This window comes from Agelaius tricolor, unplaced genomic scaffold, assembly GCF_023055355.1.
Source record: "Agelaius tricolor isolate 1412-34295 unplaced genomic scaffold, bAgeTri1.0.p SCAF_9, whole genome shotgun sequence".
In the NCBI taxonomy this organism is placed as follows: domain Eukaryota; kingdom Metazoa; phylum Chordata; class Aves; order Passeriformes; family Icteridae; genus Agelaius; species Agelaius tricolor.
Window position 1 is genome coordinate 23999944 of NW_027269269.1, and position 23754 is coordinate 24023697.

The 23754-nt window shown below is 45.9% G+C and overlaps 2 protein-coding genes across 2 annotated transcripts; both read left to right on the forward strand.

The window, feature by feature from the left end:
- Window positions 1-6768: 6768 nt before the first annotated feature.
- On the forward strand, window positions 6769-9198 carry COX17 (cytochrome c oxidase copper chaperone COX17). The gene is made up of 3 exons (XM_071433281.1): window positions 6769-7035; window positions 8487-8595; window positions 8990-9198. The coding sequence occupies exons 1-2, from the start codon at window positions 6917-6919 to the stop codon at window positions 8569-8571; spliced, it is 204 nt and encodes a 67-aa protein (XP_071289382.1). The 5' UTR covers window positions 6769-6916; the 3' UTR covers window positions 8572-8595; window positions 8990-9198.
- Window positions 9199-14305: 5107 nt separating this feature from the next.
- POPDC2 (popeye domain cAMP effector 2) lies at window positions 14306-21252 on the forward strand. The gene is made up of 3 exons (XM_071433893.1): window positions 14306-15079; window positions 17422-17530; window positions 20794-21252. Exons 1-3 carry the CDS (start codon window positions 14535-14537, stop codon window positions 21247-21249), a joined length of 1110 nt encoding a protein of 369 aa, XP_071289994.1. The 5' UTR covers window positions 14306-14534; the 3' UTR covers window positions 21250-21252.
- The last annotated feature ends 2502 nt before the right edge of the window (window positions 21253-23754 follow it).

A 23754-nucleotide genomic window follows, 5' to 3' on the forward strand; every position in this document is an offset into this window, starting at 1 on the left:
TGAAAGTTCCCCTGTCTTTCCCCTCTGTCTTTGTCTGCAGGCACACAGTCCTTCCCTCATCACTTCCCAGTCTCACATGGTGGAGACTGAACCAAACAGGATCTAGAGCACATCATCGTTGTCTTGACATACCAACTCTGAGAATATGATAAGAGTTCAGCCTCTAGCATGCTAATCTGGAAACATCCTCTCTTTGATAGGAAGTCTCTGTATGCATGGACCCCTAGGAGAGAACCAGACCTTGAAGAATCCATTCTCATTTTAAATAAGGGACTTGAGCAGTTAATGCCAGACCATAGAGGAAGCATAGATTAAAATGTAGAATTATACAGAGTAAGTAACAACTTAAGACAGTTCTTGGATAAAATACTGTGCAGCATATTGAAAGTCAGGGTAAAATAGTCAGGATGTGGGCTTGAGCTGAGTGTTTAGATGAAATTTTCTGCCATGTAGATGACATATGTTCCCATGTCACTTTAAAAAAAATAATTGTACTCCAGATAAGCAATGTATTAAGGGAGATGTCAGTGTAACTAGGCTCTCTTCAGAATCTCTCCACCTGCATATGGAGATGTCCTAGTGCTTGTTAAAATCTGACCATTAAGCACTTGATAGTCAAGTGCCATTGATTTTGGTGGGAACCAGGATTCTAAAGATCCTTGAGAAGAAGATCAGCAAGAAGAAAAGCAGAAGAAAACAAGTGTAAATGAATGAGGTGCTCAAAGTTGAAATCTAGAATGACCACTGATGTGAAAGAAACAGCTCCAGAGTGACAGAACTTTCTACATTATCTAGTAACTTTGTGAAAAACAGCTGTAGGGATTCTGAATGGATTCAGAAGGTATGTGATGTTGCAGGCTCTTTGGAAGCAGCTTGCAGCACTGCACAGCATATGTCTTGATGCAACATTTAAAAGAAGTGAGATGCTGGAATGTGAGTACAGAGAAGCATGCAGCTGCAGTCAGTGACATCTCAAATATGGAATGACTCGTGTATTTGTAAATACTAATGATTCCTTCCAGGCTTCCAGTTAGGTCCTGCAGTTCATTGAGAATGCTAAACCATTTTCTGTAGTGGAGCTTCCCATTTCATAAAATATGATCATGAGAGACTTGAATAGATTCAAACAAGCCAGGTTTGCCACTGGCACAGGCATCAAAATGGCCTGCCATCAAGCAGAATAAAATTGTTAATAGCAGCAACACTTACAGGGAAAAAAAGGACACATGGGATGTGTGCAGTGGAAAAGAAGTGGACCTACAGTTTTGTTGCTTCTCAATTGACTGACAGCTTAACACCATTCACGAGACTTGCAGAAACACTGCCTGGTTTGCAGCAGAACTGATCAAGGTTATAAGTTTGTATTAGGGAGGATTTTATGGAACTACAGTGAGATTTTTTTTCTTTATTAGACAGGCTCCTGGACTTGGGCTCTGAATGAGGTTTGCTGTGACATACAAGAACAGACCTTAGGCAGCATTTGCTTTTTGTGGGGTGACTAATTGGAGATGCATGCATGTTATGCTTATATTAACATGTGGCTCAGCTGTCTGATTCTGGTCAGTTCTGACAATTCATATAGGTCTTTTTGCAGAAGTTTGAAAATCCTGCTCTTTCAAGTAATGAGAACTGAGAATGGAAGAGATTTCCTCTTTGGAAAGATCTTTATAGGCCGCTGTCTTGGGTAACTGCAATATTGGGGGGAAAAAAATCCCCATGGGTGACTAATGTGTATCTGGTTCACGCCTGAGTGCTTTCAAACCTAGGCTATTTTTTTCTGATTTTTAACCAAAAATAGTGAGCCTGACTGCAATATAGGGACAGTCCTTTGCAGATTCAAGTCTTCTGGAGGACTAGTGATGTTATTTCCCAAATGCAGATTAAAATTTTCTAAGTTACTATGTGTAGAGAATATCAGAAAACAGACAGTTGTCTTCTGTCATGCTCTTTTGGTGTGTTGGTAACACATGCAGCCATTTGAGCGCAAACACCTGTCCTTCCCATGAGTCTGTGCAATAAGATTTATTCCAAAATGCTCAGATTTTCCTGGGTGTTCCCTCCACAAAAAGGAACAGCTGGTCAGTCACCCCAGCAAGCACTGAAATAAGCCTGACCGGCCTTTAAATGCACGTTGAACATCAGCTGCTGCATATCTGCATTGTGGAAAAGCTGCCACATGTCTTGTGCCTAAAGGCTCATAGTTCCTGCTTCTAACATATGTGGGGCAGGCAGGTTATTTTGTGGCACAGAACAAAACACGAGCTTCCTTCTTTTGCTTTATTACCAGGGAGACTGCATGCTGAAATTGCTGATCCAGATTTTGCAGTGTTGCATGCATGGCAAATTCCTAATCTTTACTAATATGTTTGGATATGCTTTCAATGGACAGTGACAAGAAGGGGCATAATATGAAAGTGATGATAGTCCTAATCCTAGCACAAACTGGTGAGAGATGGGCAGAAAACAATGTAAGGAAGGCATTAATACCTTTTAAGTTTATACCAAAGCTTGTAGGAGGGTCACTGTCTTCTTTACTGCAGAGGGTGGGGCCAGAGTTCTGGTCCCAGAATGAGATCCCAGAATGTCTGGGATGCTGTGGACTAAGTCTTGCTGTTAGAGACAGCAGTTCTCGGTTTTAAACTGGAAAGTGACTTCATCCTTTCAAACTGCCTTCCACCTCCAGGCTGATGCTCTGAAGATTTGGCTGTGTTTCTGGCAAGAGATGATATGTTGCAGTACTGGCTTTGTAGAGCGTTCAAGAGACACAAAAGCTTTTAAAGTAATCATGATTCTGCTCTTGTGTTTTTAAGGGCTTGCTTGCCAGTGCAAGGAGACTTCCTCCACTAACTTCCAAGGTGGTCTCCCAGGTAGGGGATGGTTCAGTCCTGTAGTACAGAATCCTTGTGTACAGAATTCATGCTGTAGTCCTGAAACATGAGGATTTGCCTCTTCAGTCTGGGAAAGGACTGGTGCACTGCTTCTTGAGGTGATATCAGTTCAGTGTTTGAACCCCTTGCCTTCACCTAAAGGTGGAGTTTGAAGCTTAGAGGGGGGTGTAAATAATGACCTTAGAGTCTCTTCCATGGTACTAGATTGGAGCACAAGCCCTTCTATCACAGCATTCATTTTCTCTCTGGTCTCACTTCTAAATGATAGCATTTGGTAGTTGCAGGTCTGCAGTTCTGATCAGAACGAGAAACTCTGTCCTGTCCTGTTCTGCCTAAGAGGCAGCAGGGTCCTGACAAGACATCTTGCTCAGAGCTTTGAAATCCTTTATTTTCATGTTATCTAAGCATTGACACAAAACACAAACAACTTCTTTGACAGTAAAACACAGCATATGGTTGACTGGGCTGCTGAAGCATTGGCTGTCTTATGTTTATACTCAGTCAAAACCAAAAATACTTCTTTAGACTATATTGAACAGGTTTCTTTTTTCAAGATGATAAAGTGGTTCCCAGAATAGGCACTACATGGAAAATATCAAAATACCTTCAGCTCAGTTTCATCACACAAAATTTCCACCGCTTAATGTACCTTCTATCATGTATATTAGAAGTGAAAAAAATCTGGAAAACCCCAGACTGTTGCTTTCAACTGACATTGATAGGGGCTTACCCAACCTAACAGTAACAATGAATGCAAATACATTTTTGAGATTCCTTGAAAAATCTGTCCATTGGAGACAAGTAGATATTTTTTTGGGTAACCATTCTTTTAGTGGGTGAAACTGAAGACACAGGAAGCCAACGGCAATGAAAACACACAGTGCTGCTGTGATGTTCACACATTATGAGCCACTGCTGTGTGTTCTTCAACTCTGATAAAAGGCTGTACAGGAGAAATAATTTGGAAACCCATGGCAGCTGGGTAGTCTCTCCCTGTTTCACCCATTAGTCCTCTAAGTCAAGAGCTGTAAATGTTCAGTGCTACCTGCAGTCCTTGTACTCTCGCATGTGGCACCAGGCTGCCAAATGATATGGCAGCTTGAGGGAGGGTCTTTTCTCATTATCTTTTCAGAGACTGAGATTTTCACTGGATCTTTTTTCCTGGGTACTTGTTCTGACAATTTTCTCACAGTCTTATCTCAGTAGCCTGCCCTTAGCTATTTCTTCTTGACTGCTAGATAAATCTGTTCGTTCTCACACATAGCTCTCTAACGTAATTCTTCTGCCAGTGTCAGCAGACAGAGGAGAAATAGAAAACAAAAATCACTGAGTTAACAATCAATTCTTATGCACATTGCAATGTCAGAAGAGAAATGGCTGTGGTCTCACCTCTGCATTGTACTCCAAATTGGTGCAATCAGTATCAAAAGGTGTTAACCGTGCTTTAATGGGTATTCTCTTCCTTCTCCTCCCTTCCAGCCTCTTTCCTTTCATCCCACCAAGAAATTATTCCTTCTTATGGGGCAATTCTGTTACAAACTGTTACCCTGTAGAGAGCATAGCCAGAATAGCAGTGCTTCTCCTTAATCTATTTGGAAGGCTGCTTCCAGAGATGTTTAGTCTTCAGAGGCCATACCCTTGTGCAGACCCATCTGAAATCATCTCTCAAGATGACTAAATTTTAACCTCCCTCTGCCCTTGGCATTCTATAACTTGGGCCAAAATATAAAATGTATTTTATATACAGAGTATATGGCCAGAGTATAAAATGTATTTTGTTTTGTGTCTTCCTGGTTTCCACAGGACCAATCAATGTCTTTCAAACTTTCTTTTTAATATTAAAAAAGCTAAATAAAAGATACCATTCAACTGCAAACTTGAGAAATCCTCTTGGAGGTTTTATGATAGTCTTTCCCTCAGAGTTTGTGTTGCTATCAACAGCTCTATCTAGGCCTTTGGAAAGTGGTCAGCAGATAAAGCTTTAGGAAGGAAAGACAAAGCTATTTAATTTTAAAGGAAAACATGCTTAGTATGTTTAACAAACTAGCAACAAGGTACTGCTTTGGAGAATGGATGTGTGGTTTTGATAGATGTTTCAATCTCAGCTTTTATCTTGCAGCATGTTTGTGTGAATTTGGGAAAATCATATTTTGGTCAACAAGTGCAACCTGTGTATGTTCCAGAACATCACACCTGGCTGCACGGCCTCACAATGCATGTGTGCTGAACCAGGAGGCTGCATGGGTGCCAGTCACCTAAACAACCTTGCCAGAGAAATGGCATGGTGGGGAACAGAGATCTATGGATAATTCAGTGGTGGTTAGGTGAGTGAGTGAGTGAGCGAGTGAGTGAGTGAGTGAGTGTTACATTACACTTTCTGTTCCTTGTTCTTGTCAGTGTTCCCACAATTCTGGATCCCCTTAGTACACAACAGAAACTGCCAGTTCTTTTTTGACTCTTGCAACACCCCACTAAAAGAGGGAAAAGTGAAAAGATTAATGTGCCCATTGGGATCCCAGTGGGCACATTAATCTTTTCCCTTTGCAAGGTCTCAGCAGTGTCACATCCAGTGCTGTCCTGCTCTGCTCCCATTACCTGTGTGGGTCATCCCTTTGGATGTGGGCTTGTCTAAGTATCATGCTGGAGTGGTCAGGACTTGGAAAACACAAATATAGCACTGGGAGGTGACAGACTGTGGCCTAAGAGTCAAGCTGTGGCTTGTATGTGGCAGATATCTAAAAGGCAAGAGCGGCTACTGATGCCTTAGTTTGGGACAGACTACGAAGGAAAAGCAGCTCTGTATCTTCTCCATAATTGCCCATGCTGTGGTCCACAAACGTGGGATTCATTAACTGGTGTGCAACAACCCAGTAATTACACAATCAAGAGAGACATTAATTATTTACTTTAGAGTTGTGCAAGCCTGAGTGTTCTGTGGTATTACACACATCAAGCATACCAAAGCTTTTTACTATTTACACGTTTTAGCAAACAAAGGAATTTGTTCATTGGCTAGAAGTTACATAATTCTCTTACAAATTAGTTTTCTGTCTTCTGTTGGTTGATTTTCTCACTTTTCAAGACTGCACGCTCAGTCTTCTACTTGAGTCAGTGGGTTGCTGGGGTCAGTGGTACCTTACTTGGTGGTCACCATCTCCCCCTACCAAAATTAACTTTTACCCTGTTGGAGCTATTTTAACACAGTTGCTGAGCTGGCTTTATTACTTTCTTCCTTATCTTGGCAGTTCTGCCAGATGTCCTTGTGGCCTGTAAATTCTGCATTCTTTGTGTCCAGTATCAGTGCACATTCTTCTTTCCAAGACTTGTTACTACCCCGCCAGGACTGAGATCACTGAGGCATGTCAAGCATGGACAACACTTGGAGCTCATTAGTCGCTCTCTGTTTCACAAACTAAATACTCCTTCTAGTTGCTTAGGCTTGAAAGCATAAAAGATCAAGCATCAAAGCACATCTTTTTGCAGCAATGCCAAGAGCTGGCCCTGCTGGGCCGCTGCCATGAAACCATGACATTAATGATCCCAGTGATGGTGACTGTGCTGTGTCCGTGTAGCCACCGCCACAATGAACTGATCCCCTGTTTTCCCCACTGGCTGCGTAGGAAGAAGGAGGTTTAGGTGCTGGCCAGCACTTTCAGGGTGGAGCCCGGCGCTGGCAGAGCCGAGGCCGTCACTCGCTGCTCCTGCTGACCGCGGCGGGAGCCGGCTGCTCTCGCCTGACGACGCCATTTTCCCTCCCTGCTGCCAGCTCCCTCCTTCCCCTTGGGGCTCGTTCAGTACCGAGTGCCCCTGGAAAATGTCACTTTCGCCCGCCGCTGTGTGGCATTCCCCGCCCGCCTTGGGGTGACGACCAGGAAGAGGCGGGGCAGCCGGCGGGAGGAGGCCCCCGTTCCCCTCCCAGCAGGCCGCGATCCGGGAAGGGCGGGCGAGGATTCCCGGAACCAGCCGCGCTCACGCCGCCGCCGCCGGCCCGTTCTCCCCGTGGCTGAGGGAGCCGGGAACTGCCCGCCATGTCCTCGATGGCCGCCGCCAGCTGCGACGGCAAGGGCGCGGGGGAGGCGCGGGAGGGGAAGAAGCCGCTGAAGGCCTGCTGCGCCTGCCCCGAGACCAAGAAGGCGCGGGACGCCTGGTAGGGACCCGGCCCCGCGTTCCACCTTCCTGCCCCGCCGGCATTCCCTCCCTTCCCGGGGTTTGTGCCCCCGCCACCCTGCGCCGGGCATTCTGGGGGCGCTCCCCATCCCGGAGCTGGAGGGTGCTGGAGCATCCGAGGGAGGAGGGAGAGTGTGGAGGAGAGGAGACTGTCTTAAAAGGATTATTTAGAAATGATGAATTTAAAACCTCGTAGCCCGTGTTTAAAACAGGTTTCAAAGATCAGCTTTTAATGCTGCTTTTGAATCTTCACTATTGATTGAAGCAACACGTACCAGCAGGTGATAACTTCTTTATTGTTCACCTGAGTATAATTACATTTTCTTTCAAATAAAGCAAAATACTCTGGGGTTTTTTGAGTCTCAGAGGATGACATTTCCCAGAGAAGTTCAAAATTCGACAGTGACCTATATAGCTGCATTGGTAATTATAGGCTTAGTCACGATCATAGGGCCTATAAAATGGTATGAAGTGTACCCTCCAAATGGAACTCCTTTGTCTTTGATAGTGAATCTTTAAAGTTTAAAAAACTTTTATCTGATGACCAAGTTGTCTTTTTTTTCTTTTCTTTTTTTTTTTTTTTTTTTTACTTTGCTGGTGGTATAGATGGTGTTTGGTAGGTGCCATAATACTGAACAGTGTTTTTGGTAAGTTTAGGGGAGCATGTCTAATTACACAGTAGAGTGAGGGTGACTCCAGGGCCCCCTAAGAAAAGGGTGGTAGGATGGATGTTACTGGTCAGATGGAGTTGCCCTGGGCAGCCAGGGGACATGTCCATGCTTTTTGTAATAAAACCCAAGAAGAAAACTAAACAGCTCTGTCATTCAGTCAAAAGCAAGCCTGAACTGCTTTTGTGGTATACATGATATACCGACAATGAGAAGCTCTTAGTTGAATAGATGAGTTACTTCAAAAGTTCCCATATATGGTGAATAATTTTTTCAACAATAGCTGGACAGGTGTGTTTTGTTTTGCTTTTTGCTTCAGGGTCCTTAATTGCAACTGAAGTTGGATTAAAATATCATTTACTGGTTAACCTGTTCTGTATTGTTCTCTTACTGGAGAAATTTTGTTGCTTCCCTACTGAATAATTTGAAACTGGCCAGCTCAGCATACTTGATGGTGTGACAGCCTTGTGTTGTATAACAGATCGCCATCCGGACATGCCCAGAATAGACCCTGGCCTGTTAACAGGAAGTTCTGTTCTGCCTGCTGTCAGAGTTTTAGGTGCACAGCTCCAGTCTTGGGTAACTTTTTGGGATAGTTTTATATTGTCCAAAACAGCACTACCCTGGAGAGGATAGGAAAAAAAAAATCTCTGGATCCTAATAGGGATTTTTAATTGTCCCCAACAGTTTGTCAGTTCTGTTTCTTTACTAAAAGTAAGTGAACGTTTTATTGCTGAACCCTGGAAATCTTTTTGTTTTGCAGCATTATTGAGAAGGGAGAAGAAAATTGTGGGGACCTAATTGAAGCTCACAAAGAGTGTATGAGAGCTCTGGGCTTCAAGATATGAGTGAGATGAGCAGGACTGAGTGGGGTGAGTACAGCCTTCAGGACCTCTGCCTCTGAAGTGTCCTGGCACCTCAGCTGGTGCCACTGGAAGGCCCAGAGTAGTGTTTGTGATGGTGTTGCCCTTATGAGAGAGAAGGCAGAGCAATCCTCATTGACACTACAGCCAACATACAGTCCTGTGAGGGTGGTGAAGCCCTTGGCAGCACACAGCCTGTGAGTCACCCTTCAGCAGTAGAGAATGGTGCTGCCTATGTTGTCTGCTAAGAGATCCAAACCTCAGTTTAGATTTCTGGTGCTAGGACATGTGGGAGTTGGTTTTTGTGGGTTTGTGCTGGGGTTTTTTCGTTGATTGTTGAACTGTTGCTCAATATCCAGTGGAAATTCATGTTTTGTGAAGCTGTGTTTCCTTTCTCTTCTAGATGATGTCTTTGGTGTGACTGTGTTCTGGAAAACTGCAAAATAAATTATTTCTGCAAGTTACTTCAAAGAACAAATATAAACAGAGAATCTATTTATGAAGAGTCTTTAATGATAGAGTATGCATCACATCTGTAGCTTTTCCACTGCTTGCTCTTGACCACTGCTATAGAAAATATATTTTTTCCTCTTAATAAAAGCCTGAAAATGACCTGTGTTCCTGACTTCTGTTTCTTATTAAGTAAAGAAATGACAGTGCCCTCCTTACTGAAAACAGCATGCTGCAGGAATGAGAGAATGAGAAAAGCCTGCTTAGTCATTAACATAGGAACTCTTTCTTCCTACTGATTACTGTGGTGGTGTGGTTGGACAGAGGGCGCTTTGGTGGGTTTTCCCACTGATCCAGATTGTGAAATCGTGCATTGCACTCCTGCAGCTTTCAGCAGTCGTGCTGAAGCTTGCAGTGCTGTTTGTGACAGTAGCTGTAACTATGTTTGTACAAAGGCAACCACAGTTGTATGAAATGAACTTCCTTAGAGTCAAAACTGTATTTGATTTCCCCATGTTTGAACTCTTCTGATAGTTTTTGAATACCATTACCGAGCTTCATTCTTTGTAATGAAAAATTAGGTACTTCCCATCTCAAACTCGCTTGAGCTGGTAGTTCTTCAACAGAAAGGGAGCAGAGGACTGCTCCCTGTCACTGCAAGTGACTTGTATGTACAGGTTACTTACCTGAAAGTAAGGCTTTTTCTTATGCACAGTTTTTGTTGTGTTGGTCTTGTGCTATGCATGTATGAGCTTTTGTTTTCTAGCTTCTTTCACTTGAATGAGTTGATAGTGTTTAATGAGATGGTAGTTGTTCCTTTTGATTCCTTCTTACAATCTAGAGAAACATTAAGTGCAATTTCTGGGTTGTTATAGGTGGGGCTTTTCTGACTTCATAATATATAATTGTGCAACCCTAATGTTACTCCTCCTGTGGTGAGTTGACTTTCCTGAATATGGTATCGCTAATTACTTTTTCTTCTGATGAGTTTTCTCTTCAGAAACTGAAGAGACAAAATCTGTGCTTTGTCTTGATTTTTCTCCTGGCTTTGATCTGCTGCAGGGATGAGTCCAGTCATGATTGTTTCTCTGCCTGCTGGGCCCCATGTATCCTGAGGTAGCAGTGGTTTTTGGCTGTGAACCTTTAGTATGTTACACTTGGTGCTGCCCCTGCTGAGACTCACAAGTTGCATGAGGAGAGTTTAGACTCTTCCTCTGGGAATGTTTTCTGAAGGTCCTGTCTTGAGGCAAGAGTTGTTGTGTCCACACTGGCTTTCAGCTCCAGAGTAGGGATGCAGGTGTGGCTCTGGCAGAAAGCATTCAAAGCTGCCTGTGGCACTGTAGCTGTCTGAGGAGCAGGACCTGGTGCTCTTTTTGTAGGGACCTGAATAAGGTCATTCCTTGTTGAATCATTGTGTATCAGAGCATGAACTGAGGAGAATGCTAAAAGGTGGATGGGCACCAGCTTTGTGGTAGCATGGTCTGGGTAAACTGTGAAAATGGTGCCACAGAATAGAGCAGGGCAGGAAGTGGCCAAGTGAGAGTGGAGTGCTGCTTATATCAGGTCAAGAAAGAAAAAAGCATATTCCTGCACAATTTTACACAAATTCTATTTACTTAAGAATTGGGATGTTTAGACCTCCATGAGGGTAAAAGCTAGGCAAGTACTTCAGAAAGTTTTTGGAAATGAGTGGGATGCTGATGTACCTGTGTGCTACAAGTACAGAAAGGACACTGGACAACTCTACACTTAAAGCAACAATGGGAAAACCTTGTAGTCAAATCAAATTCCTTGCTGAGTGGCTTCATTTCTTACTATGGTATTCCTGTGGAGTGGATTCAGGGCTTCATTCAGGGAGGGGAGTTCCTGTGTTAAGTTACTGACAGTGTTGGTGACAGACACTGCCCTGCACAGGGTGGTGGGTACCTTGAGGGTCTGAAACACAGCAGTAGCAGGAAACTTGACTAAACTATAGAGCAGCACAACTAGATACAGGAAATGCCATCTTTGAACCTTTGTAATTCAGTGTGAGCTAGTCTGGAGTAGGCTTGAGAGCTTTCCCAGCAGTTGTAAATCAAATGTGTATATTTTGGAGCTACAGTGTTTATTCATGTGTAAGTAACAGTTCTGCAGACTAATTCCAGCAATGCACTATATAATAAATCAAAAAAGAGGTGTTTGATTATGCCCTCTCTGACTTCAAGCCACCAAGGTCTTAGTGTCCTCAACACAGGTGATTGAACTGGTTTTCAGCTTATGGGATCAGTAGTGAACCTGTTGACTTCCTAAAGGATGGGCAAAATAACCAGTCATGCAGCTGCTGTGAGATTTGGGACTGATAATCTCTATGTTGTGTGGCTCTCAAGGACAGAGGATTTATTTGCCAAACATAGTGCAGGCTGTATTGCATCATCACATGCAGCTAAATATTGAGTCCATTTTAAGTGGGGAAATAGTGAAGTACCTGTATCCACACTGCCTGTTTCAGTGCTGAAAAGCTTGACATGTCTATTTTTCACAAACACATTTTGTAGTAACGCTTACGTGTGTACTTCCAGGGAAGGGTGTTCATGTTGCTCAGGTGTTTTCTATGAACTTACCATCTTCATTCCAAATGGTTTTCAACTTTGGTATTTGATTCAATCCCTTTCCTATTGAATCAGTATTGGCTTTTGAACACTTGTCTTGGATGAACCAGTGTCCCTGGATGAAGGGCATTTAGTCCAGAGCAAGGCATGAAAATAAAATGTCTCTGTGGTAATAAGAGGGTTTTTTACTTTTGCTGAGTAGAAAACTGAAAGTGCTGTGAAGATGATCTGTATGGCCGTGGTACTGTCGAGGGAGAAAGGAGAATTTAGTCTTGGTGGTTCAATCACTTTACAAATCTTCCTTTTAGAAATTTGAGTCTGAAAACACTAAGTTAATCTCTAGTGTGTGCTCCGAGATCTACCTTTTCAAGTGCTGTATCATTCTCTCTACAATGTCACATTGAGACCCAGCAGAAAAGTTGTGTAGTTTCTAATGAGAGCTTTGTGCTGCTATTGCCGTGGGTTGAAAGCTTCCTGTCTGCCTTTCACAGAGAAATCACAACGGGTTATCCTCACCCACAGTGCTGGATTCAGCATCACTGCAACACCACTATTTATGTCCTAGAAGATGTCAGATGAAGGCCTTTCTTGTCCTAATGAGTCATTAACACTGTGTTCCAGTTTATTTTTTACTCAGGAATTTACCTAACAGAAGAATGAAATTACTAACTTCCTTTTTTTCCACTTTCTTTGATGCGCCTGCAAAAGGGTTTTGGTAGTATGAAAAGGTAGGAGAAAATGCAATGGTGCTTCTCAGGATGCTTCCTCTAATGTAGTTCTACATTTCTTCTCATAGCAGTTCAGTTTTGTCTCACAGATCTTATGTAAAGCATCTTTCTCCTAAGTGTTCACAATCTTGATATCCCAACTCCCCATTTTATCAGATGTCAGCCTATCTTGGAGAGAAGGCTCCTTACAGATTTTTTGCAGAGGCCTAAAGGTAAACAAGTTGTTGTCAGGATCATATAGCGAGTATATGGCAATGGTATGAAAAACAGAGCCTGGATCCCAAGATTTTTTTATTGTGGTGCTTTAGCTATCCTGCTTTGGAGAGAAGGTTGAGAGAAAGTTCTTCATTTCCTCATAACGCTTGCAGATGGGTGTTGTTCTGCTTCAGTAGCTAGGATTTATTTCTTCACTTAGTTAAGGGGCCCCTGAAGACCAGGTTCCCTGTTTCACTTTGTCCTTAACAGAAAGCACCTTTCTGAATGGACTGTGCTCACCCTGTGCAAAGCTTAATTTGTCTTCTTTCCTCCCCAGGTGTCAGCCTGCCAGGATGGCTCTTAGGAGCCATGCAGCTCTGTATTGCATGTGGCCTCATCATTGCAGAAATAAGATTGTGCTGGCCAAAACTACGATGAATTCTTGAAGGTTGCCATAAAGCATTACTGCAGCCTTGCCTGGGAGACAGTGTTATTCCAGAGCACTGTTAGTTAGGAGAGGCAATCAATGTGTCTTTAACTGAATGGTGCCAATGGGAATGGCATGTTAGGCAGGGCAGCTGCAAGCTCGGCCTGAAACACGACCACCCTTGAAACCCTATCTCTACCCCACTGACCCGTGCAGGCTGACTTCATACTGTGATGGGAGACCACGTGGGTTGCGTCAGTGCCTGAAATGTAATTGCATCCTGGCAGTGGGGCAGATCCTGCCTGTGTGACTGATAATGTGTTACTTGAAGCAGGGGAGGAATTGCATTTATGCATGTTTTGTGTAGCTGACCATGGAGGACTGACCTCAAAAGCTCCCTCTTGTGCCTATGTCCTGGGTTACCTGAGTGGGAAGTGTTGGCTGTCCTCATTGGGCTAAATGAAGTTTTGGGGCAGGTTCTAAGTAGCTATTAGAAAAATGAGAATGTGAGATGATGTTTCTCAAGGGTGCTTCCCAACAGAGCCTGTAATCCCTCAACTAGGATTTCCCCACAAAATGTGCTTCCAAGTGTTACACGCTCACAAAACTTTTGGCAGGCTGGATAGTGTCATCTTCATGATAGATGAAACTGGGTGCCAGAGGTTTGTTTGCTCTAGTTTTATCCCTTGCATTCACAGTTCTCTGGCTGTGCAAAGCTTTTCCTTATGCCCCTTGATCTAAAACATCCCACGAGAGGAAGCTCGCTGGAGTAAGGGGAGGCTGTAATGGATCTGGAAAGTATTAATTGAGAGCCAGCCTCTCTTCTTTTGCCAAGTCCCTGCCACAGTTACGAACCACAGTGGGAAAAGGGGGTGACCTTTTTCCTTTTTTGTGCTGGGTGAAAGTCACTCTCTTGCAGAAGTGCAGAGCAGTGGAGAGCCTGATGTGTGACTGGAGCTCGCCACGATAAGCTGGTTGTTTTCCCTTCTTCTTTCCCCTCCTCGCGCTGTGCTGGGCTTATCTGGCCGCCTGAGTTATGTTAAGTAGCGGGTGCATGCTTGCTCTCTGTTCTCCTCGCTGCTTTTGCTCCTTGGATTTCAATTCCAAACATGGTTATCCATTTGGGGTCTCTCTCCTTTCCACTGCCAAGAGATACACATTCCACACTCATCACCAGCTCCCTCTGCTGCTCTCTCACGTTCGCTATTCCATTTGCTGCAGCGCAGGCGAGACAGGCAGTGCAAGGAGATCTCTGTCCTGTCTGTGAGTTTTCCAGCTAATGGCCTCGACTCTTTTTCTGACTGAGCTGTTTTGGCCTCACATTTGCCAGCTCCTTTTCTCACTGTTGTGGCTAAGAAGGGGGCCGGCCGACGCTTTGTAAGCCACAAAGAGGAGAAGCGAACACTTTTGGAATTTTTCGGGTGCAAAAACATTCGGCAGCACTTTTTTAGCATGTTACTTTGAAACACTGCTGTGGGACCAGACGGTGCACAAAAGGAAGAGGAGGAGGAACAGCTACCCCGCAGCTCTGCTTTCCAACCTCTGCAGCACCCTTTGTGTATGACAATTCATTTTGAGCGCAGGACGGCTGGGGAGGGTGGGGAGTGGGGCAGGATGAGTGCAAACAGCCCCTCCTGGGACCAGGCTGTTCTCCAGCCTCCGGTGTGTGATGCTTGGAAGGAGATTACGGAGGAAGCAGCCTACCAGCTGGCCAGCTGCATTGTCCTCCTGGGTTACATGGGGGGAAGTGGCATCTTTGGGTCCCTCTATATCTTTGGCCTCCTGGCCCCAGGCTACTTCTGCTATGCTCTGTGGGGCTGGCTGAGTGCTTGTGGGCTGGACATCTTCATCTGGAACATGCTGCTGGTCCTCGCCTGCTTGCTTCAGCTGGCTCACCTGGCGTACCGGCTCCGCAGAAACACCATCCCAGAAGAGTTTGACCTCCTCTACAAGACCATGTACCTGCCCTTGCAGGTGCCCCTGGAAGTCTACAAAGAAATTGTGAAGTGCTGTGAGGAGCAGGTGCAATCGCTAGTCAGAGACCAGAATTATGCGGTGGAGGGCAAGACGCCCATTGACCGCCTCTCGCTGCTGCTGTCTGGCAGGTAAAGGCTCCCCCATTTCTGAACAAAGTCTGACAGCAAACTGCTGTGGCTTTTTGTTGTATTATCACCCTCTGTAGAAACTGGGGTGAGGATTGTTTCCTTCCTCTGATAAGGATCTGAGATATGCATGTTTGTTGGGGAAGGGGGAAATTTGCTTTTTGGGGTGTTAGTTTTGTTTTGTTTTTCTAACTTGAGTGTATTTAAGGGAATGGTTTACAGACTCAAGCTGTGGGCAATGAAGTGGAGCTCAGCCTTACCTGTGATACTTTTGATGAATCCTTACCCCTTTGTCTGTAATTTTGAAGTGATCTTAATTCTGATGGGAGCAGACTGGCTGTGAGAATGTATTTCTCAAGGCAGGAGAGCAGTGTGTCTGGACCTGGGGATACCAGGCACACCTCTGTGATGTGAAGAGCTGTGTGCTGAGTGTGCTGAGGCCTCAGTTCACCTGCTCTCCCTGGCCAGCCGTGTTCAGGGAGAAGTTCCTGTTCCCAACACCTCAACCCTCAGGGCTTTGACATTTTTCACTTTGAACACCATTTCCTCAAAAGAGAGAGTATTTTCCTGTGGTGGGTCCTGCCTAATCAGGTGCTTTTCTTTCCCTGTGCTGTCAAGTATTTGTGATATTCCTTCTTCTGGACCACCAAGGAGAACCTCAGGGACCTCTAGAGAGTGACACTGGAGATTTGACTGAATGATCAAATACTGGCATTCGTTCACCTGAGATCTGCTGCCTTTAGCAGCATATCCACTTAACAATTTGCAAAATCCAGATGCATACAAATAGCAATAGTGTTGGCTTCCAGTCTGCTGCCAAAAACTTGGCACTAATGTTACATAAGAATGGGAAAGAAAGAAGATCTCTAAATAGTAGCAGTGCTGAACTGCAGGAGGTGTGTCTCACAAGGATTTTCCTTTGGGAATACAAAGCATCACCTGGGGCTCCTGTTTTACTGCAGTGACCAATCCTCTCTGATGAGGGAGTTTGCAAAGAAGAATGGCTGACCTTCCTTTTTTTGGTGTTGATCCCTTTTCTAAGATGTGTCAAGAGCACCCTGGGTCCACCAGGATATTGAATGGCAAAGCACTGGAGGTAAATTTGGTATGTGTGTTTCCAGTAGTGCTTCACATTACCAAACATGTCTGGTGAGCAGCTGGCTCTGAAATAATAATAAATATAATTAATAAATAATAAATAAATTCCCCAGTAAATAATATTGCTGGGGAAGAGTCTGTGCTGTCTTGACCTGCACTGGATAATGTGATGCTACTCTGTGGGCATGACAGTGCTGCAACAGACAGTAAGATGGCGATGGTGGGTAGTTGTTGGGCTCTCTTTTGCAGTGGTAAGGATGCATCTTGGCTGGTAAAGTATGCTCCATGGAGGTGGAAATAGATTTACATTTCCTAGTACCCTCTCTATTGTCTTGTGAGGTCCTTGCTGACCCAGCAGAGAATTGCTGTTATGGTGCTCTTAAACTGAGCAAGTGGGGTCTTGGAAATGCAGAATATGCCTGGATTAGGAAATGTGCTTTACAATCCAGGACCCTTGCAGGCAGCACTGCCAGCAGATTAGAAGCCAAAGGTGAACAGAGTCTTTTAACTCCTGAAGGCAAGAATTGCTTTTGTGCATCATACAGCAGGGGTACATGGTGACAGGAAAGCAAGAGGCCCCAAGTCTGGTGATGCAGAGCTATGAATAGAGCTCCAGAGTGCCCTGGCATTGTCCCTGCTTCAGGCCTGTGCAGGTCCTTCTCTGTTCCCACAGCAGAGCTCAGTGCACGTTTGACCTTGACCCTGGCAGGCAATTGTAGCAAAAGTAGGCAAAAGGGATACTTAGAAGGCCAAGAGAAAATGAGCGTTAATGTGCAGCAAACTATGAGCTCTCAGGGTGAACTGTGAGGAACCATGGGCAGTGGGATTTTGGGGGATCCTGAGCGCAGTGACTTCCCAGTACCAAGACTGGGAATGCCCTCGTGAAATCTTGGAGACAGGAAGGAGATACAAGTACAAAGAGCCACAGGCTGGTTTAGAAGTACCTAGAAAGCAGCAGCCTGTGGGCTGAGAAGTCCTGGGTTAGGACCAAGCATTGCACCTGTGAGGGCTGTCTTTGTAGCAAGGAACAGAACAGAGATGGAGTATGGGGAAGCAGCAGCAAATCCCACAGAGAAAGGAGGGATAGCCTCATCACTAAAGCACCTGCAGCTGTCCCAAGAAGGTATGAGACATCTGTGAGACAAGTATTTCTTTCCTCCCAGTTTGGGACACACTGTTTGAGCTATCAGATTTATGTGACATCTGTTTTGTGGCCTAAGCCTGTCTGCCTCACCTGTCCTCTGCAGGATCCGAGTGTGCCAGGATGGACAATTCCTTCACTACGTCTTTCCATACCAGTTCCTGGACTCTCCAGAATGGGAGTCGCTGCGACCTTCTGAGGAAGGAACTTTCCAGGTAACCACAGCTCACCTTCGCTCCTTGGTGCCTTGCTGCACATCTGAGAAGGAGGTAGAGAGGCCTCATTGTGCCATTCAAAGCTCACCAGGAATACTTTCCTCCCCTTCCTGGTGGTTTAGCCAGCACAGGATTGTGTGATCAGCTGTTTAACCTTTTTTCCTACCTTGTTCTGAAGACCTCAGGGCATGCTCCTACTATCTGCTGATAGCAAGGAGGGTGGAGCACGGTGCTCCTTCCTGTTTATCAGGGAATGGAGGTGTCAGACTGCCGGCTCTCTCCCCTTACAGTGTTCTCTAGTGCCTGTACTGATGCATTTGCCCTGCACGCTGCTAGCAGGGGGCATTGTCCTAGCATCAGGATGGCAGCCGTGGCAATGTGCAGCAGTGATGTAAATCTATAAACATCCTGCTCCTCACAGAAGTTTCTGATGGTCATTTATTTTGGGTGGAGAAGCAGAAAGGATGATTCACACCCAAATATGGTTCTTTCTGAGCAGAAAGATCCCCTGCTGAGAGGCCAGACCAATTCTTATTTGCAGTAACTGAAAGGATTTTGGCCTTGCTGTCAACACCCCACAGTGTTTCTTTGGCTTTCCTTCTGGAAAAGATTACTTAAGCCTACATCTCTCTGTCTTTAACACACATCTCAGGATGGCCTGATACCTGTCAGGATGTCAATCCTCATTATGTCAATTAGGGCATATGAGGAGGGATTTTGCTAATCCCTTGGGAGCATGGGAGGGTCATGAGGGAATGATGCTTTCTCATGAGGGTAGCCCCAAGCAAAGTTGGTTAAACCAGGGCAGCTCTCCAAATCTGCTTTCCTAGGGTCTGAATTTGGCTCGTGTGTGAAAGGTTCATGGTGATTGCTCCTGAAAACAGTGCCATCACCAGTGGTTATGGTTGTAGGAGATAGCCAACTATGTGACTGTGGCACAGGGCTACAGATAGTGAGCAGAAATAGGGATGTTGGAGCAAGATAATGAAGTAGAAAAGGCAACAATAGCATGGCTGTGCTAGGGCTGGTGATATCTCATGTTTTGCACAGTCTTCAATCTGGCAGCAGACTGCTGCTAGCTCCTGGGCTGTATTAGCTCAAGAATCCAGCAGAGAGAGTCATGGGCTACGGGCAGGGAAATAGCTGACTGCAATGGCTGACTGCAGGCATGCAACCTGCAAAGACATCCACAGCATTTTCTGAGCTGATTCCTGTGGAACTGAATGTTCCCAGACCTCCTGAGGTCTTCATCTGTGGTGCATGAGACAGACTGGGAGCAGGCTAGGGCCAGGCTGCACCAGCCCTGCCAGCACCATGCTCTGGCACATCTCCTGCTCTGCAAGACAGGGCTGGTCAGTGAGGTCAGCTGTGCCTGGTATCAGGATGGGGAGGTAGAGCCCTAGGTAGGGAAGGCCATATGCTGGAAATGCCTCAACCCCACATGTGCTTATGGAGGAGCATGAAGAAGTAGGAGCTGTGTGAGACCAGCAGTCACCAGGTGTCACTTGACCAGTCCATGTACCTGGAAGGACCTTACTCTTGGTGGCCATGCTAACCATGGTGATGTGCTGCTTTTGGTAGCTGTTTAACACACTCGTCCCTCTCACCCAAGCAGTTAATAAAACTCTGTAACTTACCTCAACCTTGTCTTAGCAACACAATAATTTGGTTTAAAAAGTGCATGTTGGACTCTGGGTGTTTGCTGGAGGAAGGCATGGAAGGTTTTTCTTGCCTGAAGTTTTTCTTGCCCCATTGCTCTCTGGATTGAACAAATTCAATTCTGAGCCCACTGAAAAATGGCAGAAGCATGACTTAGTCTACAAGAATAGCTGCCTTCCTTGAAATTCTGCTTTGGCTGATTGCTTCCCACAGGACTGTTGGGTCCGAGTGCCTGAAGGAGTTTGGTTTCAGGGCTGGCACTTTCCCCCAGAAGACTGAATTACAGGCTCTTGCTGATGCCGGAGCACTTGTGTCAGGGGGGATTCAGGAGTGAAATCTGTCTTGCTGTCCTGGTTTGGTGGCAGGTTTGCTTATGGCATCTCAATCCCTCACAAGAAGGGATCACTTTTGATCACTGCACCAGAGGTTGGTTAGGAAAATGAGATTCCGGTCATTTCAATTTCTGTGTGACCCTTCTTTTTGCTTGCCTGGCCTGGGAAAGTTCTCAGGTTTTATCTCTTATATTTCTTTCATCAGACAGCTGTTTGCAGGGCAATGGCATTAAATATCAAACCCAAGGACACACACATGCAGCCAAGCCATGTTCAGCTTCCCAGTGGCCCTCTGCCATGGCGGCTGACCAAGGAGACCCCTGGGCACAGAGTGAAAGGGAGCCCCCGGGATATTTTGGTTCCGGCACTTGTTCGCATGCCAGTGTCTCCATTACACTCGGATGTTCTTCTTTGGCCCAGGGCAGCTTGACCCTTCCTGCATTTCTTGTCTTTATTATTATTATTTATTATAATATACACTTACATACTATATAATGGTTTTCACTGAAATTGTTCTTGTCCTACACTTAGGGGGAAAAAGGTCTCTCTTTACACTGGCAAAACCAGAAGGAAAATGAAATGTTCTCTAAAATCAATCCAATAAACCCTCATGAGTTTTCTACATATACAATAAAACCTTTCCTCTCTCACTGAGCTGTGCTGCAATGTCCTTCAGGGCCATTCAGCCCTACAGAGTCTAGCAGAACTGCTGAGACAGGATGTCCCTCGGGCACAGGATGAGCAGGCAAGCTTTTCAGGTGGCCCTTCCAATACTCAGGGTCTTCTTGGAGCAGGGCCTGTGGGGCTTTGCGATCTGGCAGCAGAATGGGTCAGCAGCCTCCCCCAGGGCTCCTTGCTGGCAAGTCAGGCTGACTGGGCATGCAAAAATATCCCCTTCTGTAGCATTTCTGAGGGATAGGGATGTCTGTGCTGCCCTGTTCATTTCAGCTCCATCCCTCAGATGTCGATAGGGAGCATCATCTGAAAGCAAGAGGGTGAATCGTAGCCATCCATGTGGCTGGGTTAAATGACGACATGCTACTAATTGCATAGGAGAATGGGGGTTTTGCCTCCTTAGGGAGAGGAAACAGCAGCAGGTAAGGATTTATCCAGTCATTCAACCATGACAATCCGGCTCTCCAGCACCACCATCTCCAAGGGGAGTAGGATTCAAAGGGGCTGAGGCCATTCCCTGGAGTGAAGCACATTGCTCCAAGGTGGGTGACCCCGCCCAGGCAGTGGAACTTACTCCACTCACTCCCTGCCCCACAGGTCACGCTGACAGCCGAGACTGACTGCAGCTACATCACCTGGCCGAGGAAGAAGCTGTATCTCCTCCTGAGGAAGGACCGCTACATCGCCCGCCTCTTCTCCTCCCACCTGGGCTATGACATCTCGGAGAAGCTCTACTCCCTCAACGAGAAGCTCTTCGCCAAGTTTGGCCTTCGCTTCGACATCCGCCTGCCCAGCCTCTACCACGTCCTTGGGCCAGCCTCCTCGGAGGGCGAGTCAGAGGACTGTGAGGAGCTGCTGCCGGGCCCTGGCCAGGCCAGCGTCTCTGAGCCGCCGCCGCAGCCGCCGCCGCCACCGCCGGCCCCGCGCCCCCGGGCGTCCCGGCCCGACAGTGATCTGCTGGGTGAGGACTCCACCAGTCTTGTCTTGGAAGATTTTGCTGAGTTGCCGGGGTCTTTTATGGACTATGTGAGCGAAGGGGAGTATATGAAGTGAGGGCACTCCTGGCACGGGCACACCTCACCCTGTGTGGGACCCTCGCGTAAGTACCCACTTGCAGAGCAAGTCTTTCCCGGGATGCATCTGCCTGGACAGAGCACTGGATCCCCTTTGCCATGGGTTTGCACCTCTGCAGTGTATTTTGGCTCGCTGCCCCAAGGAATCCCAGAAGGTGGGCTCAAGCTATGTGGTTTTCCTAAGGAAAAGCAGCAGGGCAGAGGCTTGACTCCAGGCACCAGCTGTACTGTGGGGTAGAAGGGCCAGTAGCCTGAACATAGAAAGCTCTTCCCTGCCCAGTTCTCTCCCCATCCCTGAAGAGAGGCAGAAACACTGAAATGGTGTCCAGGCTGGCAGGTGGTACACCAGTGGTCACAGAGATCATGAGGTAGAGCTATGCCAGGAAATACTCTAGTATTGAGCTGAGCAAGAGCTCTGCAGGTGAGAAAGCCCACATCCCAGGAGATGCCAACAGTACTAGAAACAGCTCCAGGGTTTATAGCAGATTGGTAGCAAGGAATTGCTATAAACCCTGCAAGTGCTCAGTCTCAGCAGGGGGACAAAGCTGAGTCCTTCCTCTCCCTGCCCACTACAGCTCATCCCAGCATTAGATCTGTCCTCCTTGTTTCTGCTGAGATTCACCTCTGCCAGATCAGTAAGATGTTGAAAATTCTGCCCTGTGTGGTATAGGTCTTTCCTCCAGTCACCCTAGGTGGACTGACAGGCTAAGCATTGTTTTAAGATGCCCCAAACTCTGCTTTGCAGTGAGTGGGAATGAGATGCTCTCTTCAAAAATGTCAGCTCCTTACTCCACAAGGGAAAAGCATTCTTGTGCCTGGTGGCTGTTGGGGCAGGAGAACAATGCAGGCAAACAGAAATAGATGGGAGAGTGGCTTTTGCTTGAAATTCAAATCCAAGTGGCCCAGGGAGAAATTCCACCCTGAGCTACTTTTAGCTAGCCACTGCATGCCAGCTGCTACACACCAGCTGCAGACCCTAAAATGTGCATTCCTGCTGCCGCCCACAGTAATCCAGCTGCCAGGCACCAAGCTTGGGACTGGGATTTCTGTCCTAGAAGTGACCCCTGCATGTGTCTCAGTTGGGTCTGCAGAGCAGGAAGGAAGTTGCAGGGCTGGGCTGCAGCTGGGTGGCTGCCTTCCATCAGGCAGCCTTGAACACAGAAACATTGCACCCTGCTCTTCTCTGTGCCTGCTTGGGTCTACTTCTACCTCTGCTGTGGACCCAGTGGCAGGGAGCATTGGCTCCCAGCATGAGCCCTGACAAGTCTGCATTATTCTTCATATTATCTGGGATATAAAGAAAGTGACCAGGGAAAGAATAAGTGTATTTGTTTGTGGCTGGATCAGATAAAGAGTTAGCAAGAGTTTTGATTAGGGTTTTGTTGTTGTGGTTGTTTGGTTTTGTGTAGTTGGTTGTTGTTTTCTTTTTTTAAGGAGGCAGAGAGAGGAAAAAAAATCCACATTTGTTCTAGGAATGTGAAGCCCCTGGTTTTGCTGGTAGGCTGCTGGAGATATGAATTTGCAGCTTTTTCAGTCCTTACTTGGAGAGGCAGGAACACTGAATCACTTGTGAGACATCCATCGTCCTAGCTGTCAGAGTGTCTGCGAAAATGTGCAATCACAAGTGCATGCAAGAAGTGTTGTGAACACAGCAAAGTCACTTTGCCTGTGCTTTGATTCTATTTTGCCTTCTCAGAAGGAGGATATCCATTCTCAGATCACTGGTAGAATTCTCCTGGTTGATCAAGCTCAATAAAACCAGAATTTCAAATGCAATAATAAAGGAAGAAGGCAAGTAACTTGTAGCTTTTTTGGAAAATTTCCACCCATTTTTGGCAGTGAGGCAATACTGTGAACATACACACAAGGGTGTGTGTGTGTGTTGGGCAAAACTTTGCTACACAGAAAAAAGATGTTTTTTCTTTCACACAGTCCTCCTGTGAGCTGGAAGCTCTTGTCTTTCTAGATCTTGTGACAGAGACAAGAGTGCTGCTATTGGCAGCAGAGGCCTGCAATAAAAGCCAGATGTTTAGAGGCTTGTATTTGAGGTGGGAGAGGAAGATGATCTTCCATGTCCGTCAGTCTGGAGACAGTAGACAGTGTGGTATTTTAATTTTTAAGGTAATTAGACAAGGAATCAAAAACTCTGTTTATTGTGCTCATAGTGGTGGAATGAGAACTTCCCTGTTACCTTACTTGGCACTTGTGTGTCCTAACCACATCACATCCCAGCACATCCCATCACATCCCAGTGGCACAGCAGCAGTTGTCACATCTGGACAATATTCCACAGTAACTTGAGTGCCTCACCACAAAAACTAGTGATACAGAGGGCCTGCAGGTTCTCCCTCTGTCCAAACACTTGTCACAGCTCAGCAAATAATCCAAGCAGGTCTGCCATGGCTCAGGTGAAGCACTTTCCTAACTTTTTCATACATCTGTAATAAACAGGGAAATCCCCTGAAGTGTCATTCTTCAAAGTAAG

Bases quoted from the DNA above. Each gene is read 5' to 3' on its own strand.
- POPDC2 (XM_071433893.1), top strand. From the start codon at position 14,535: ATGACAATTCATTTTGAGCGCAGGACGGCTGGGGAGGGTGGGGAGTGG. The intron at 15,080-17,421 runs GTAAAGGCTCCC...TGTCCTCTGCAG, and splicing joins TCGCTGCTGCTGTCTGGCAG to GATCCGAGTGTGCCAGGATG. The intron at 17,531-20,793 runs GTAACCACAGCT...CCTGCCCCACAG, and splicing joins CTGAGGAAGGAACTTTCCAG to GTCACGCTGACAGCCGAGAC.
- COX17 (XM_071433281.1), top strand. From the start codon at position 6,917: ATGTCCTCGATGGCCGCCGCCAGCTGCGACGGCAAGGGCGCGGGGGAG. The intron at 7,036-8,486 runs GTAGGGACCCGG...TTTGTTTTGCAG, and splicing joins AAGAAGGCGCGGGACGCCTG to CATTATTGAGAAGGGAGAAG.